This window comes from Macrobrachium rosenbergii, chromosome 25 (genome assembly GCF_040412425.1).
Source record: "Macrobrachium rosenbergii isolate ZJJX-2024 chromosome 25, ASM4041242v1, whole genome shotgun sequence".
Taxonomy (NCBI): Eukaryota; Metazoa; Arthropoda; class Malacostraca; order Decapoda; family Palaemonidae; genus Macrobrachium; species Macrobrachium rosenbergii.
In genome coordinates, this window is record NC_089765.1 from 19,091,321 (window position 1) to 19,106,320 (window position 15,000).

The window sequence follows — 15,000 nt, forward strand, 5'->3', positions numbered from 1 at the left end:
AGACTTTATATACATATATACATACGTGCGTTTGTATTTCCTTAAGCAAATATGTGTATGTATATGTATATATGAAGACATATAAATATATACATACGTACGTGTGTATTTCCTCATGCAAATAGTGTATTTGTATGTGAAGACTTTATATACACATATATATACGTGCTTCGTTATTTCCTTGTGCAAGTATGTGCATATGTGTATATGAATGCTAACCAAGTCAATGATCTCGTGGCTGTAGGAATCTGCTGGATGCAAGGAGGTTGTGGGTTGGGGAACGGGCTGTTAGGGGTTGTGGGGTTGTAGGAAGGAGGTTTTGGGTTGTGGGGGTTGGGGGTTGGGTGCCGACTGGTCGTCTGGGTCCTTCCTCCGAAAGGGGAACGCTTTCCGGAAGCACACAGGAGATAAGCTTAATGCAGGCGGATCCATCGGTACAGTATTTGGTTGTTGGGGGGCGGGGGGAAGGAAATCGACTCTGCTCTAATTTCTCTCTCTCTCTCTCTCTCTCTCTCTCTCTGTGAACCATCATTTTTCTTTCTATGTTTAGATTCTTGGTTCTTCTCTCATGTGTGATTCTTATTTCTTTCATTTTATTTGGCCCTCGTTTCTCTCAGACTGGTTTTGATCGTTATTTCTGTCGTAATTGACAGTTATCTCTCTCAGGCTTGGCCATTATTTCTCTCATAACTGGCCGTTATTTTTCTCAGACTTAACCTCTATTTCTCTCATACTTGACCACTGTTTCTGTCACACTGATTTTGAGCATTATTTCCTCTCAGACTTGACCATTATATCTCTCATGTTTGACCATTGTTTCTCTCATGCTTAACCAGTCTTTCTCTCATGCTTACCCCCACCTTTCTCTCATGCTTAACCAATCTTTCTCTCATGCTTAACCAGTCTTTCTCCCATGCTTAACCAATCTTTCTCTCATGCTTAACCGATCTTTCTCTCTTGCTTAACCAATCTTTCTCTCATGCTTGACCAGTCTTTCTCTCATGCTTAACCAATCTTTCTCTCATGCTTAACCAATCTTTCTCTCATGCTTAACCAGTCTTTCTCCCATGCTTAACCAATCTTTCTCTCATGCTTAACCAATCTTTCTCTCTTGCTTAACCAATCTTTCTCTCATGCTTGACCAGTCTTTCTCTCATGCTTAACCAATCTTTCTCTCATGCTTAACCAATCTTTCTCTCTTGCTTAACCAATCTTTCTCTCATGCTTGACCAGTCTTTCTCTCATGCTTAACCAATCTTTTTCTCATGCTTAACCAATCTTTCTCTCATGCTTAACCAATCTTTCTCTTCATATTTTATCATTGTTTGTCTGTCTCAGTTAATTGACTTTCTCTCTTATGTCGCCAGGTATTTCACGCGTGACCTGCATCTCTCATATTTGACCATTTCTCGTCAGTGTCATATATGACAGTTCATTATCTCGTATTTGATCTTGTTGGTCATGTCATTATCTCTCATATTTGATCGCTCTCTCTCTCTCAGTCACACACCACTAATGTCTCTTTCTCTCATATTTGACCATCCTTTTCTCACATCATTGACCATCGGGTTTCCTTCTGTCATATTCGACCACCACATTTTTCATTCATGTTAAAACTTTTTTTTTTTTTTTGTCTTTTGTGAAAAAAAACTTTAGTTGAGTTTCCCCCCAAAAATCCAGCAGAGTTTGAGATAAAAAAAAAATCTTTGAGAGGCGGTTTTGAAAAGGAAAAACTAGACACCTGTTTTCAGAAAGAAAAACACAACTTGAGAGGCGTTTCTGAAGAGAAAAATTTTGAGAGGTGTTTTTTAAAAGAAAAAATCTGACAGGTGTTTTTATAGGAAAAAAAAACTTGGGAGGCGTTTTCGAAAAAAAACAATTGAGAGGCGTTTTCGAAAAGAAAAAACCTCGATAGGCGTTTTCCAAAAGAAAAAAACTTCGAGACCTGTTTTCAAAAATAAAACAAAACTTGAGGGACATTTTCAAAAAGAAGACAAAAACTTGAGAGGCGTTTTCGAAAAGAAACACCTGATAAGCGTGTATGTATATATATATATATATATATATATATATATATATATATATATATATATATATATATATATATATATATAGGTGCTTAAAAAAAAGTGAGAGGTGTTCATAAAAAAATTTAAAGGCGTTTACGAAAAAAAAACCATATTAGGCGTCTAAAATAAAAAAAATTGAAAGGTTTTACTTTCAGCAGCATCCCAGAGAGACTCTCTCTCTCTCTCTCTCTCTCTCTCTCTCTCTCTCTCTCTCTCTCTCTCTCTCTCTCTCTGGTCTCCCGTGAAATGGAGAGATGAATGTATAGGTTCCTTGACCTAGGATTCTCACCTTCCTAGTTTCTTTTATCGTTTTTCTGTTTCATTTTGCTTTCTCTTCTTCCCACTGTCTACGGTTTTTCGTTATATTTTGCTTTTCCTGCGTTCAGTTATACTTCTTTTGTTTCCTCCTATTTTATGTATTCATGTTTTTACTGTTTTATTTTGTTATGTATCTGTTTATTGTCGCTTTCCACTGTCTACCATTTTTCGTTTCATTTTACCTTTCTCGTGTTCTCTTATACCTTCTTCTGTTTATTGTTTTTTGTGTGTTGACGGAATTTGGTATTCCCTGAATCATGTTTCTTCCTATTTTATATATTCGTATTTTTCTATTTTGTTTTGGTACACATCTATTTATTGTCGCTTTCCACTGTCTACCATTTTTCGATTTATATTTTACTTTTCTTGTGTTCTCTCATACCTTTTGTTTATTGTTTTTTTGTGTGTTCACGGATTTTGGTGTTCCCGTTGGCTTGATTCTTTTCTATCTTTTCTATGTTCTCATATTTATTAGTATCCAGCTTTTCTTCTTGTTTTTCGTGATGCAGTTGTCATTTCCGTTACTCGTTCAGTTTTGGTTTTCACAATTTCTTTATTTTTTTTTTTTTTTCTTATGTAGCCGAAATAATGGGTATTAACTTTTGCCTTATACTTCCTTCATTCTTTTAATGTATTCTAAATTTTTTCCTTGCTTTACTGTTTGTATTTTTTTCCAGCACTTTTATAATTTCTCATTTTAATTTTTCATTTTTACTTTTTCTCCTGTGCTTCTAATATTTTGCTTTTGGTTTTGACTTTTTAATTTTCGCTCTTTATTTTGACTTTGTACTTTCCGTTTATTTTTCTATAAAAAATATTTGGCATTTCACTTTTATCTGATTCCTTTTCATTACGCTTTCTTAATTTATTCTGTTTGGCTTTTGTTGTAGCTTTAGAAATGCGTTATTATATTTTATTCACAATTTCTGTCTTCCAGCCTTCTACATTTCTCTTACGAATTCTTAATTTTTTATTCATTCTTTCCATTCCCATATTCACCCCTTTGTCTTAAGTTTACCTTATTATTACTTCATAATTATTATACTCTTTTCAATTTTACTTATTCACCCACTTTGTGACTTATGCTTACCTTATTACTTCATAATTATTAAATTTTTTTCCTTTTACTTATTCACCACTTTGTGTCTTTCGTTTACCTTATGATTACTTCATCGTCATTATACTCTTTTTCCCTTTTACTTATTCACCCACTTTGTGTCTATCGTTTACTTTATTACTTCTTTTTCCTCTTTTACCATCTCCTGATTTTTACTGAGTGGCTCTTTGGCTTTCGTTAATATTCTCTTTCATCGTGACTTTTCTCGAGTGTGCTGTTTACGCTTTTGATCCGAGAGAACTTGGATGCATCAGCGTTGCTGGCCTTCGGTTTTGTGACGCCAGCTTTGTGACCCACTCGGTAATTAACTTCAGTTACTTGGTTACAAGAATGCGTACAGTTTGAACATTTGGAAAGGTGAAAAGTATTTCCGTAAATTAAATTAAGTTTTCCGTGATCTTCAGACTGCAAAAAGGCACAAAGTTGCTTATGTTGGAGGAAGGAGGCAAAAAGTAGATAATTTTGACGTAAATTTAAACAAAAAGCAGCATATTTTGGGGGAAGCTGGCAGAAGTAGGATATGTTGGTGTAAACTTAAACGAAAAGAGCTTGTGTTGGAGGAAGCAGGCAAGGAGCAGCATATGTTGGAGGAAGCAGGCAAAAAGCAACATACGTTGGTGTAAACTTGAACAAAACAGCATCGTGTGTTGGTGTAAACTTAAACAAAAAGCAGCATATGTTGGTGAAAACTTAAGCAAAAAGCAGCATATGTTGGTGAAAACTTAAACAACAAGCAGCATATGTTGGTGAAAACTTAAACAAAAAGCAGCATATGTTGGTGAAAACTTAAACAAAAAGCAGCATATGTTGGTGAAAACTTAAAAAAGCAGCATATGTTGGTGAAAACTTAGACAAAAAGCAGCATATGTTGGTGAAAACTTAAACAAAAAGCAGCATATGTTGGTGAAAACTTAAACAAAAAGCAGCATATGTTGGTGAAAACTTAAACAAAAAGCAGCATATGTTGGTGAAAACTTAGACAAAAAGCAGCATATGTTGGTGAAAACTTAAACAAAAAGCAGCATATGTTGGTGAAAACTTAGACAAAAAGCAGCATATGTTGGTGTAAACGTAAACAAAAAGCAGCATATGTTGGTGAAAACTTAAGCAAAAAGCAGCATATGTTGGTGAAAACTTAAGCAAAAAGCAGCATATGTTGGTGAAAACTTAAACAACAAGCAGCATATGTTGGTGAAAACTTAGACAAAAAGCAGCATATGTTGGTGAAAACTTAAACAAAAAGCAGCATATGTTGGTGAAAACTTAGACAAAAAGCAGCATATGTTGGTGTAAACTTAAACAAAAAGCAGCATATGTTGGTGAAAACTTAAGCAAAAAGCAGCATATGTTGGTGAAAACTTAAACAAAAAGCAGCATATGTTGGTGAAAACTTAAACAACAAGCAGCATATGTTGGTGAAAACTTAAACAAAAAGCAGCATATGTTGGTGAAAACTTAAACAAAAAGCAGCATATGTTGGTGAAAACTTAAACAAAAAGCAGCATATGTTGGTGAAAACTTAAACAAAAAGCAGCATATGTTGTTGAAAACTTAAACAAAAAGCAGCATATGTTGGTGAAAACTTAAACAAAACCACCATATGTTGGTGAAAACTTAAACAAAAAAGCAGCATATGTTGGTGAAAACTTAGACAAAAAGCATCATATATTGGTGAAAACTTAAACGAAAACCACCATATGTTAGGGAAAACTTAAAAAGCAGCATATGTTGGAAGAAGCAGGCCAAAAGGAACGTGTTTATTATTATAAACAAGCAAAATGCAGCAACGTGTTACTGTGTACAAATATAAGGCAGCTGATGTTGGTACAAGCGAAAAAAAAATCATATGTTGGTGTGAAAAAAAAAAAAAACTATTACTATATACAGTAAAAGTGTGCCGTATGTCAGAATACGTACGCCTAAAAAACATGATTTTATGCAACAAACAAACAAACAAATTCGCGGATCATCTTTGCAGCTGGTGTGACGCGAGATTCTTGCCATCAGTGAGATTCTAAACTATTATTTCCGTCTTTCCTCTTTTTGTATTTGTATGCAGTTGTCGCGACTGCATGTGTTTCTTCATAGTGTGTAATTGTAAGTATATATATATATATATATATATATATATATATATATATATATATATATATATATATATATATATTGAAGAGAAATTGTCAACTGGAGTGGCTTAACGGCGGACCTATGGGTCTTGTGGTATAAATACCGCTTTTCTGTAACTTTTTCTCATTCACTATTTGCCTGAGGAGAGAGACAGTTTGGTTTCTGAAATGTAGCCTTTACTTTCCACAATTTGGCGTTTGTAAGGGTTCCCTTATATATATGTGTGTGTGTATATATAATATGTATATACATACATACATATATATATATATATATATATATATATATATATATATATATATATATATATATATATCACCTTTGGATCTGAACCAACTTGTAAAAAGATAACACTAATAGAATTCTCTTTTATAATCTGGTATACCCGGGGCGGTCCAAATTCATCTATCCTATCCTCTGTGCACTGACGGGACCTGGGGAGAGAGAGAGAGAGAGAGAAACATCAGGTGGCGCCGGGGGAGCTAATGTAATTGTTCGCTCATTGGAGACGGAAGTGTTGCTGTTGCAAGTGCCATCAATATGAAAGGCCGTAATTGGCACTCCTTAAAGCTGAGGACACCTGGTAATATGTGTGTGTGTGTTATATATATGTGTATATATATTTTTTTTTGTCTCTCTGTCTTATTGTGTGTATTTATACACGCATCTCAATGTGTATGATATCGCCCTCTCTCTCTCTCTCTCTCTCTCTCTCTCTCTCTCTCTCTCTCTCTCTCTCTCTCTCTCTCTCTCTCTCTCTCTCTCTCTCTCTATATATATATATATATATATATATATATATATATATATATATATATATATATATAACATACATAACATTCATACATACACACACATATATATATAATGTGTGTGTTATCTGTGTATGTATGTATATTTTTATACACACGTACATACACAGAGTAAATATACATTCCTTATAAAACATGTTTGTACCTCCTTGAAGACTTACAGCGTTGAAATACTCGCCCACAGTCTGACAAAGAAACAGAGAACGGACTTGCATCCACACTTATAAAACTCTACCACTTACATTTTAAGTGATCTCTCTCTCTCTAAACGAATTTTGCAAGTACCTAAGCTTAGGCAGTGACAACAAGACGGCAATTGATATGGCGGAGCAACAACTGTTGTTTTCCCGTCTCTCCTGACTCCGTTAAGTGTTAGTGTTGTTGTTCCGTCTTCTTGCAGAGTCGAGACAACGGCATTTAGGGGTTGTTTGGAGGTGTTGTTTCTGCAGGGAAGAAAAGCGAAATAGCGAGAATATCGCTTTGGTTTCAATAGTTGTTTTCAATTGTTTTATTCTCTTCGATTTGAATGCTTTATTGTCTGAGAAAACGAGATGAACGTCAGAGATATAAATAACTCGATTATGTTCGTTGAAGAGTTGTCTGGGTCGTATGCAAGGTTGCTCGTCAGCTGCAACATATTTTCCTTTCGCTTCCTAGAATTTCTGCCGTAATTCTCGCGAACAAGTTCCAAGGATACGGCGATCAGGTGTCTCATTTTGACCTGTTTTCGACAATGTTAAACTCTCTCTCTCTCTCTCTCTCTCTCTCTCTCTCTCTCTCTCTCTCTCTCTCTCTCTCTCTCTCTCTCTCCTTTTTCCCTTTTCCATCCTTGATGTAATCTTGATGCAGGTTTGTCTCATTGTGACCTAATTTCAACAATATTAATTTCTCTCTCTCTCTCTCTCTCTCTCTCTCTCTCTCTCTCTCTCTCTCTCTCTCTCTCTCTCTCTCTCTCTCTCTTCCATCCTCTGGAATGGATCCCATGTCATCCGTCTTTTTCGTAATATGCAGAGGCCAGTGGAAGGGGCAACCCAATTTTTTATTGGGCCTAGACCTTTAAATAAAAAAAGATGGGAAGGAGAAACATAAGAATAATACTTAACCTTTTAGGTAGTGTCAGAGTAGTTTAAGACCTCGCCTCTTAAAAGGTGAAACATGCGACAGTTGTCGCAAGTCTTTGCGTCAGACAGACTACTCATGAGGGCTGTATACAGCCTGGTTCTCTCCAGACATTCACAGCCGAGCTGGAAGACCTGTCTGTGTGTGTTTTTTTTTTTTTTTTTTTTTTTTGAGTTCTCGGGAATTCCTCAAACTTTTTCGTTTTATGCTTTTAGCAAACTTCACGAGGTTTTGTTGGGGAGGGGAGGGGGGAGAGTTGAGTTCCCGGAGCATTTAATTCACTGTCTGTATTCGTTAGTTGAAAAGTTTCGAAGGAGAAGTAAATTTTCCGTACGGTTCTTGACGTTATATTCTAAAAAAATAAAAAGAATAAGAAAAAAGTAAACAAAAAAGTTATGTGGATAAGATTAACTTCGGCCTCGATTCTGGTGTTGTTGTTGTTATAGTTGTTTTTCTCGCGTTGTTGTAATTGCTGTAGTTGTCTGATAGAAGAAAAAATTACCAAAGATCGTTTTCTTAAAACAAGACAAAAAAGGTTATGTGGATAAGATTGCCGTCTGCTGTAATTGTTGTTGTACGTTGTTTTTCTCGCGTTGTTGTAATTGTTGTTGTGTAATAGAAGAAAACACCTCCATCGAGTTCTCTTTCTAAAAAAAATTACAAAAAAGTCAAGTGGATAAAATGAACATCCGCCTCTATTTTGGTGTTGTTGTTGTTATAGTTGTTTTTCTCGCGTTGTTGTAATTGTTGTTGTGTAATAAAAGGAAAAAACCTCCATCGAGTTCACTTTCTAAAAAAACAGATTACAAAAGAGTTAATTGGATAAGATTAACATCTGCCTCGATTCTGGTGCTGTTGTTGTTATAGTTGTTTTTCTCGCGTTGTTGCAACTGTTGTAGACGTCTGATAGAAGAGAAAACTATCAACGATCAATTGCGGCGTCGAATCTTGGCTATTGTTGTTTTCTTTCTCAGAATCCCATAAATGAAAGGGACCCTTCTACAATGAAGACTTTTAAGAATAAAATAACGTGAATATTATTATGATGATGATCATTGTATCTATTCATACATTAATCATCACACGTTATCTTAATTAAATTTCTTCTCTCTCTCTCTCTCTCTCTCTCTCTCTCTGCTCATTATGTCTGCGCTAACAACTCTCTCTCTCTATCCCTTTTCCCACTCATTACATATTCTCTCTCTCTCTCTCTCTCTCTCTCTCTCTCTCTCTCTCTCTCTCTCTCTCTCATTACGTATTCGCTCACAAGACGAAGCCCCGTGTTTTTCTCCCAGTTCCCTTTTCATCTGGCACTCTCGAGTGGCACTTAAAAGGTGCCTTTGTTAGTGGAGGTTATGATACCTCATTTTCAGATGGTCTCTCTCTCTCTCTCTCTCTCTCTCTCTCTCTCTCTCTCTCTCTCTCTCTCTCTCTCGAGTCGGACCCCCGCTTCACCTGGGAGTGGCATCCCATATTGAATTAAGAAGAAGTAAAAGAAGAGGAGGAAGAAGAAGAAGAAGAAGAAAGAGAGGAATAGGAGAAGGGGGAGGGAGAGGAGGAGGAGGAGGAGGAAGTAAAAGAGGAAGGAATGAAGGAAGTCTTTAAATATTGAATTAAGAAGAAGAAGTGTTTAAATTGGTGGCATCGTACATTGAATTAAGAAGAAGTAAAAGAAGAGGAGAGAGAAGAAGAAAGAAAGGCATAGGAGAAGTAGGAGGGATAGGAAGACGAGGAGGAAGGAACTGAGGAAGTGCTGAAACTGGTGGCATCGTATATTGAATTAAGAAGAAGTAAAAGAAGAGGAGGTAGAAGAGGAAAGAGAAGAACAGGAGGAGGAGGAGGAGGAGGAGGAGGAATGGAGGAAGTGCTTAAATGGCAGAATTTTTTTCTGTAATTCTAAGAAGCAGTAAAAGAAGAAAGAGAGGAAGAGGAGGAGGAGGAGGAGGAAGTGTTTAAATTGGTGGCACTGTATATTGAATTGAGAAGAAGTAAAAGAAGAAGAGGAAGAAGGTGAAGGAGGAGGAGGAGGAAATAAAAGAGGAAGGAACTGAGGAGATGTTTAAACTGGTGGCATTATATATTGAATTAAGAAGAAGTAAAAGAAGAGGAAGGCGGAGGAAGAGGGAGAGACGGAGGAGGAGGAGGAGAAAGGAATGGAGGAATTGTTTAAATTGCAGAATTTTTTTACGTTTTGTTTTCCTGTAATTCTGTATTTGGTCAAGTTCTGTAAGAAGAAGTAAAAGAAGAGGAAGAAAGAGAGGAATAGGAAGAGGAGGAGAAGGAGGAGGAGGAGGAAGTAAAACAGGAAGGAATTGAGAAACTGTTTAAATGGCAGACATATTTTTTTTCTTTCTGTAATTCTGTATTTTGTCAAGTTTTGTAACTTGTCTATTTTACTGAGGATTTTTAAAACTGTGCTTTCTTTCATGAAAGTGTAAGGGGGGGAGGAGTTTGAGGAGAGAGAGAGAGAAAGAAAGTGGAAAGCATTTTACACCATTGATGCTTCCCGAATCCCGTCAGTGGCTGAATAATGACACAGGCACAACTGAAGCCCTGTGCATTCAGCTGTTTCGTTTTTTTTTTTTCTTCTTTTTGTCCTTACCCAGCTGAAGCCTTGGCGCATGTTTCTTTCTCTCTATTTTTAGCATTTTCTCGATCGCTTTCGTGCGTGTCGTAAAGGGGAGAGTCTCTCTCTCTCTCTCTCTCGGATGGTTGCAAGGGATCATATGTTGCAATTTGTCTTTTTGAAAATAATTGAAGAAGTCTGTTGGGATCCTCTCTCTCTCTCTCTCTCTCTCTCTCTCTCTCTCTCTCTCTCTCTCTCTCTCTCTCTCTCTCGGATGGTTGCAAGGGATCATATGTTGCAATTTGTCTTTTTGAAAATAATTGAAGAAGTCTGTTGGGATCCTCTCTCTCTCGGGGATAGTTGGGAGGGACCACATATTGTAAATTGTTTTTTTGAAAATAACTGAAGAGTCAATTTAGGATTCATTCTCTTCTCTCTCTCTCTCTCTCTCTCTCTCTCTCTCTCTCTCTCTCTCTCTCTCTCTCTCTCTCTTGTTCTTAGGTATATTTAATGTGCATGTTTTAATGTTTTCGTTTTAACGTCTTTTGCTGTGGAAATTTCATTTTTTATCTTGGTTTTCAACTCACATTGAGGATGAGAAGAATTGGGAATGGGAATGAATTTGGAATGAGGAATGAAAAGGGAATGGGAATTGGTGGGGGGGGGTCATATCCTACTTCAGGTGGCCACTGTAAATAAAATTACTTTTATTTATTTATTTTTATTTTCCTGTTTTGCCCCAGGGATGTATGTGATCAGAGATTAGCTTATCAAAAAAGTTTTAAACATTTTTAATATAAAATTTTTAAATTTGATTTTAATATAATTTTATTTTTTATTTATTTTTATTTTCCTATTTTGCCCCAGGGATATATGTGATCAGAAATTAGATTCTCAAAAACGTTTTAAATATAATTTTTAATATAACACAACTGAATAATTTAATTTTTAATAAAATTTTATTTACTTTATTTATTTATTTTTATTTTCCTGTTTTGCCCCAGGGATATATGTGATCAGATACTGACCTCTTAAAAAACGTTTTAAATATAATTTACAATATAACGTAGTTTTTAACTTAATTTTTAAAATAATTTTATTTTATTTATTTATTTTTGTTTTCCTATTTTGCCCCATCCATAGATATATGTGATCAGAGATTAGATTCTCAAAAGACGTTTTAAATATAATTTGTAATATATTATAATTTAATGATTTAATTTTTAATATAATTTTATTTCTTCTATTTATTTTTATTTTCCTATTTTGCCCCAGGGATACATGTGATCAGATAATGACTTCTTAAAAGAAACTTTTTAATGTGATCTAAATAACTGATTTTTCTCTTTCCTGAGAAGAGTCAAATAACTTACACTCGCTTTTAGCCAGACTTTCCCGTCTCGGTGTCATTAATCATTGAAAATGGCAATCGATTGAGCTAGAGAAATAGATTATAGTACTGAATCTACGTCAGTAACACAACTTTGATAAGTAATCATGAAACGCCCCCCTGAAAATATAGGAAAGTTAAAGATAAAATAAAGCAACGTCACTTGGAAATTGACTAAGGAAGCCACAATATCTTAGGCTGTGGTGCAGTCTAAAATGCTAGAATGATAGTGACATGACCAGTATCTTAACACTTGTTAATTATCTTGACTGGAGAGGACTCACAAGATGTCTGTAGAATGAAAACCATATTCGTGTTTATAAATATTTACCAGGTAATTCTTAAGAGATAACTTTGAAAGCCAAATTCTTTGCTTCACATTCCTCCTCCTCCTCCTCCGAGAGAGAGAGAGAGAGAGAGAGAGAGAGGAAGCCATATGGTTGTTAAAACGACCTTGAAAACGCCATAGGTATTACCGTTAGGCCAGGGTTCTTGTTCTGAAGTGTACTGTACTAACAAAAGGTCTTAGACGTAATCTACAGGTCTTAACCTACAGTTATATATATTGAGTTCTCTCTCTCTCTCTCTCTCTCTCTCTCTCTCTCTCTATATATATATATATATATATATATATATATATATATATATATATATATATATATATATATATATATATATATATATATATATATATATATTGTGACATTATTTACGTCATTAACTTGAGAAAGGTGAAATTAATTAGTGCATCTGAATTACAGAAATTACATTATAGACACCACTTTTTTGATAAATTTATCATCACTTAACCTCATATATAACAACGTACCTCGTTTATGCCAGCACAAAGCATTGCACTCGCTGGGTATTTAGACGTGCTATTGATGCTGGCTGTACAGGGCTTGTCAAGACTCCATACCAATATGCTTTTGGTTTCTGCAAATCAGTTCTTCCTGTACTTTGGTTCTGAATATATAGCCTAAATATTTATTTACTGGCCACATTCAAGACAGCTCACTTTACACTGAAAGCCTTGAACTCTGGGGGAAATGAACAGTAACCTCATTCGTTTTATTGTGTATGTGTTATAATCTCACCAAGAGAGAAGAGTTTCTTTATTGATTTCTCCTTTGAATTCAAGTCTTTCAGTGGAAAGGATATCCAGAAAGAGTTAGGAAACAGAGAACTTTAAGAAATATTTTTGTGTCCATTAAAGTTATGTTAGGTTAGGTTAGGCTAGGAATGATTTCATTGACTTTAAACTACAGATCCGTTCAGTGGACCCAATATTTGTGTGGCCAGTTTGGTTAGGTTAGGTTATGTTAGACTAGGCTAGGAATGACCTCAGCTACTCGTCCGTTCAATGGAACCAATTTGCAGAAAGGAACCGGATTTGCTGGAACACATGAAATGGCAGTAAGTGTATCACACTGCGCACTTTTCACTTTGACACTTTTAATAATAACAATAATGTAATTTAAAATACTGCTTGTTGACTTTGCACTTGTAGGCCCAAGACACCAATTATGTTTTAATGCTTGTTGATGCTTATTCTCTTTTATTTATGTGTATCTCATGAACCTGTGCCTAAAGATGCAGCATCCACGTACCTCACCGCCTGAAACACACGATGCGATGATATATTCTGTTTCTCTTCCACAGTGTTTTTGTTACAACTACTAAACAGAGAGACTGTGTGGACAGTTTTTATTTTAGACTACATGATAGAAGTAATGTAAATATTTCTTATTTGTTGATTTTGAACCACAATGCTGGCTTGTGTGTGTCACCCAACCCGCGCTCACAACCTTCCCGTGTCACTGGAGCCCGTGCCTAGGCCTAGGCCAGCCCACACGACTGTATATACCGCCCACCACAACCTCAACACCGTAGGTCACGATGCTTACAGCACGTCTGCGTATAGCTACGCCCCCTCGTCATCATCGTCCCCTTCATCATCATCCTCATCCTCATCCAGTTCATCCTCATCCTCATCTTCCTCATCATCTTCCTCAAGCACCTGTGATGAGACTAACCAAGCCAGTTCGACTCCCACAGAAAACGGGAAGTCGAAGTCGGTTCCTAGCAAAGAAAACGGGCGTGTGGGATCCGCTGTGAAGAAAAGAAGGACGCACTCGTTGAACGAAAAGAGGAAAAACGTAAGCAATAACAATAATAACAATGACAGCACTTCCATAGACAGGAACAACAGCTTTAGCGTGTTCGAAAGGAAAGATTATAACTATATCAAAAGTGCAGAGATCAAGGAGTGCTTGAAACCGCTAGTGACAGTCGCCAGCGACAAGTCTGAGATAGCCATGAAGCATAAGTGCACTCTGGAGAGGAGAAAGCCCGTGGAGAGTAACAGGCACGGCAGGCTCAGAGGGAAAGCGTCTCCGGAGAACGAAGAGGAAGCGAAGGAGAAGAAGGGAGAAAGCAACTCTTCCAGCAAGAGTATCACTGGTACTAATGGCATTAGGCAAGATTTCTTTATGCCTCCCGCTAAGCTTCTGTCCAAGGTGAGTTCTGTAATTGGCTGGTCTTTCGGGGCAACAGGGGGTTCTAAGGTAGGTCAGATCATCTGGTATTATATGTTTTGATTCTTCCTATACAGCTAAGGTTCAAACCCCCAGTTTTCTTTTGAAATTTTCTGATTCCCTACATCATTTGATGATACAAAAAATCTTATTTTATTGTTGTTTTGTATTGTCATCTTTCAGTGAAAATTTACATAAAAACTTCTGTCCTAGTGTGACCCGTGAAGTGTAGAATCTTCACATTATTTGCAATGAGGAGGAATGCAAGTTTTATCTGTCATATTTTTTTTTTAATTGACAGAATGGCTATTTTTACCATGTCTTATATGTAATATTTTTTTCAGACTGAAAAACTATCTATTTTTTTTTAATATTTCTTACTGTAATGTATGTGTTGAAGTGTTGTGTGGGAGTGTTTGTGTGTGTGTGTATGTATGTATGGATGTATGTATGCATTTGTGTTTGTTTATGATTTTTCATTGAATAAATATGTAAAAGTTTTTTCATATTTATATTAGTTAGCCAGTTTATTGTTTAAAGATTTTGACGCTCAACTTTTACTCTTGTTTGTGTAAGAATTGTTGTATATGCGTTTGTATGTATGTATGTATATCTATATGACTGATTAAAGCTTGCGTGACGCAATTATTAGAAGTGGGTGTTTTTTTCTGTAAGGTTTTCAGATATTGTATGTGCAGATATTCACCGCATTCGAGACATATTTCAGCTTTCTAAGTACATCAATTCTCATTTAGATATTTACAAAGATAGTATTGCCACAAATAGGACTTAAAATATATAAAGTACTTGTAAATGTTCGGTCCAGTACAGTAAGAGTGTTTATTACCCATCCTAATTTTCACCAATGAATGTATATTTAATCATTCAAAAGCTTACGCAATTATTCATGGGTATAAAATTGAAGTCCTGTTATATCTGATGTAA

At 35.9% G+C, this 15,000-nt stretch overlaps 1 protein-coding gene across 15 annotated transcripts in view; it reads left to right on the top strand.

Annotated features, from left to right (window-relative positions):
* The window catches only part of ASPP (Ankyrin-repeat, SH3-domain, and Proline-rich-region containing Protein), a 391,037-nt gene that overhangs the window by 284,830 nt on the left and 91,207 nt on the right, over window positions 1–15,000 (top strand). For 6 of the 15 annotated variants that reach the window (XM_067126996.1, XM_067127000.1, XM_067127001.1 and 3 more), the window contains exon 2: window positions 13,181–14,037. The exons of the other annotated variants lie outside the window; for them this stretch is intronic. In XM_067126996.1, the coding sequence (XP_066983097.1) occupies window positions 13,288–14,037 (750 nt within the window). In that variant the 5' untranslated portion in view covers window positions 13,181–13,287. The remainder of the gene's footprint in view (window positions 1–13,180; window positions 14,038–15,000) is intronic. 15 annotated transcript variants of the gene reach the window in all.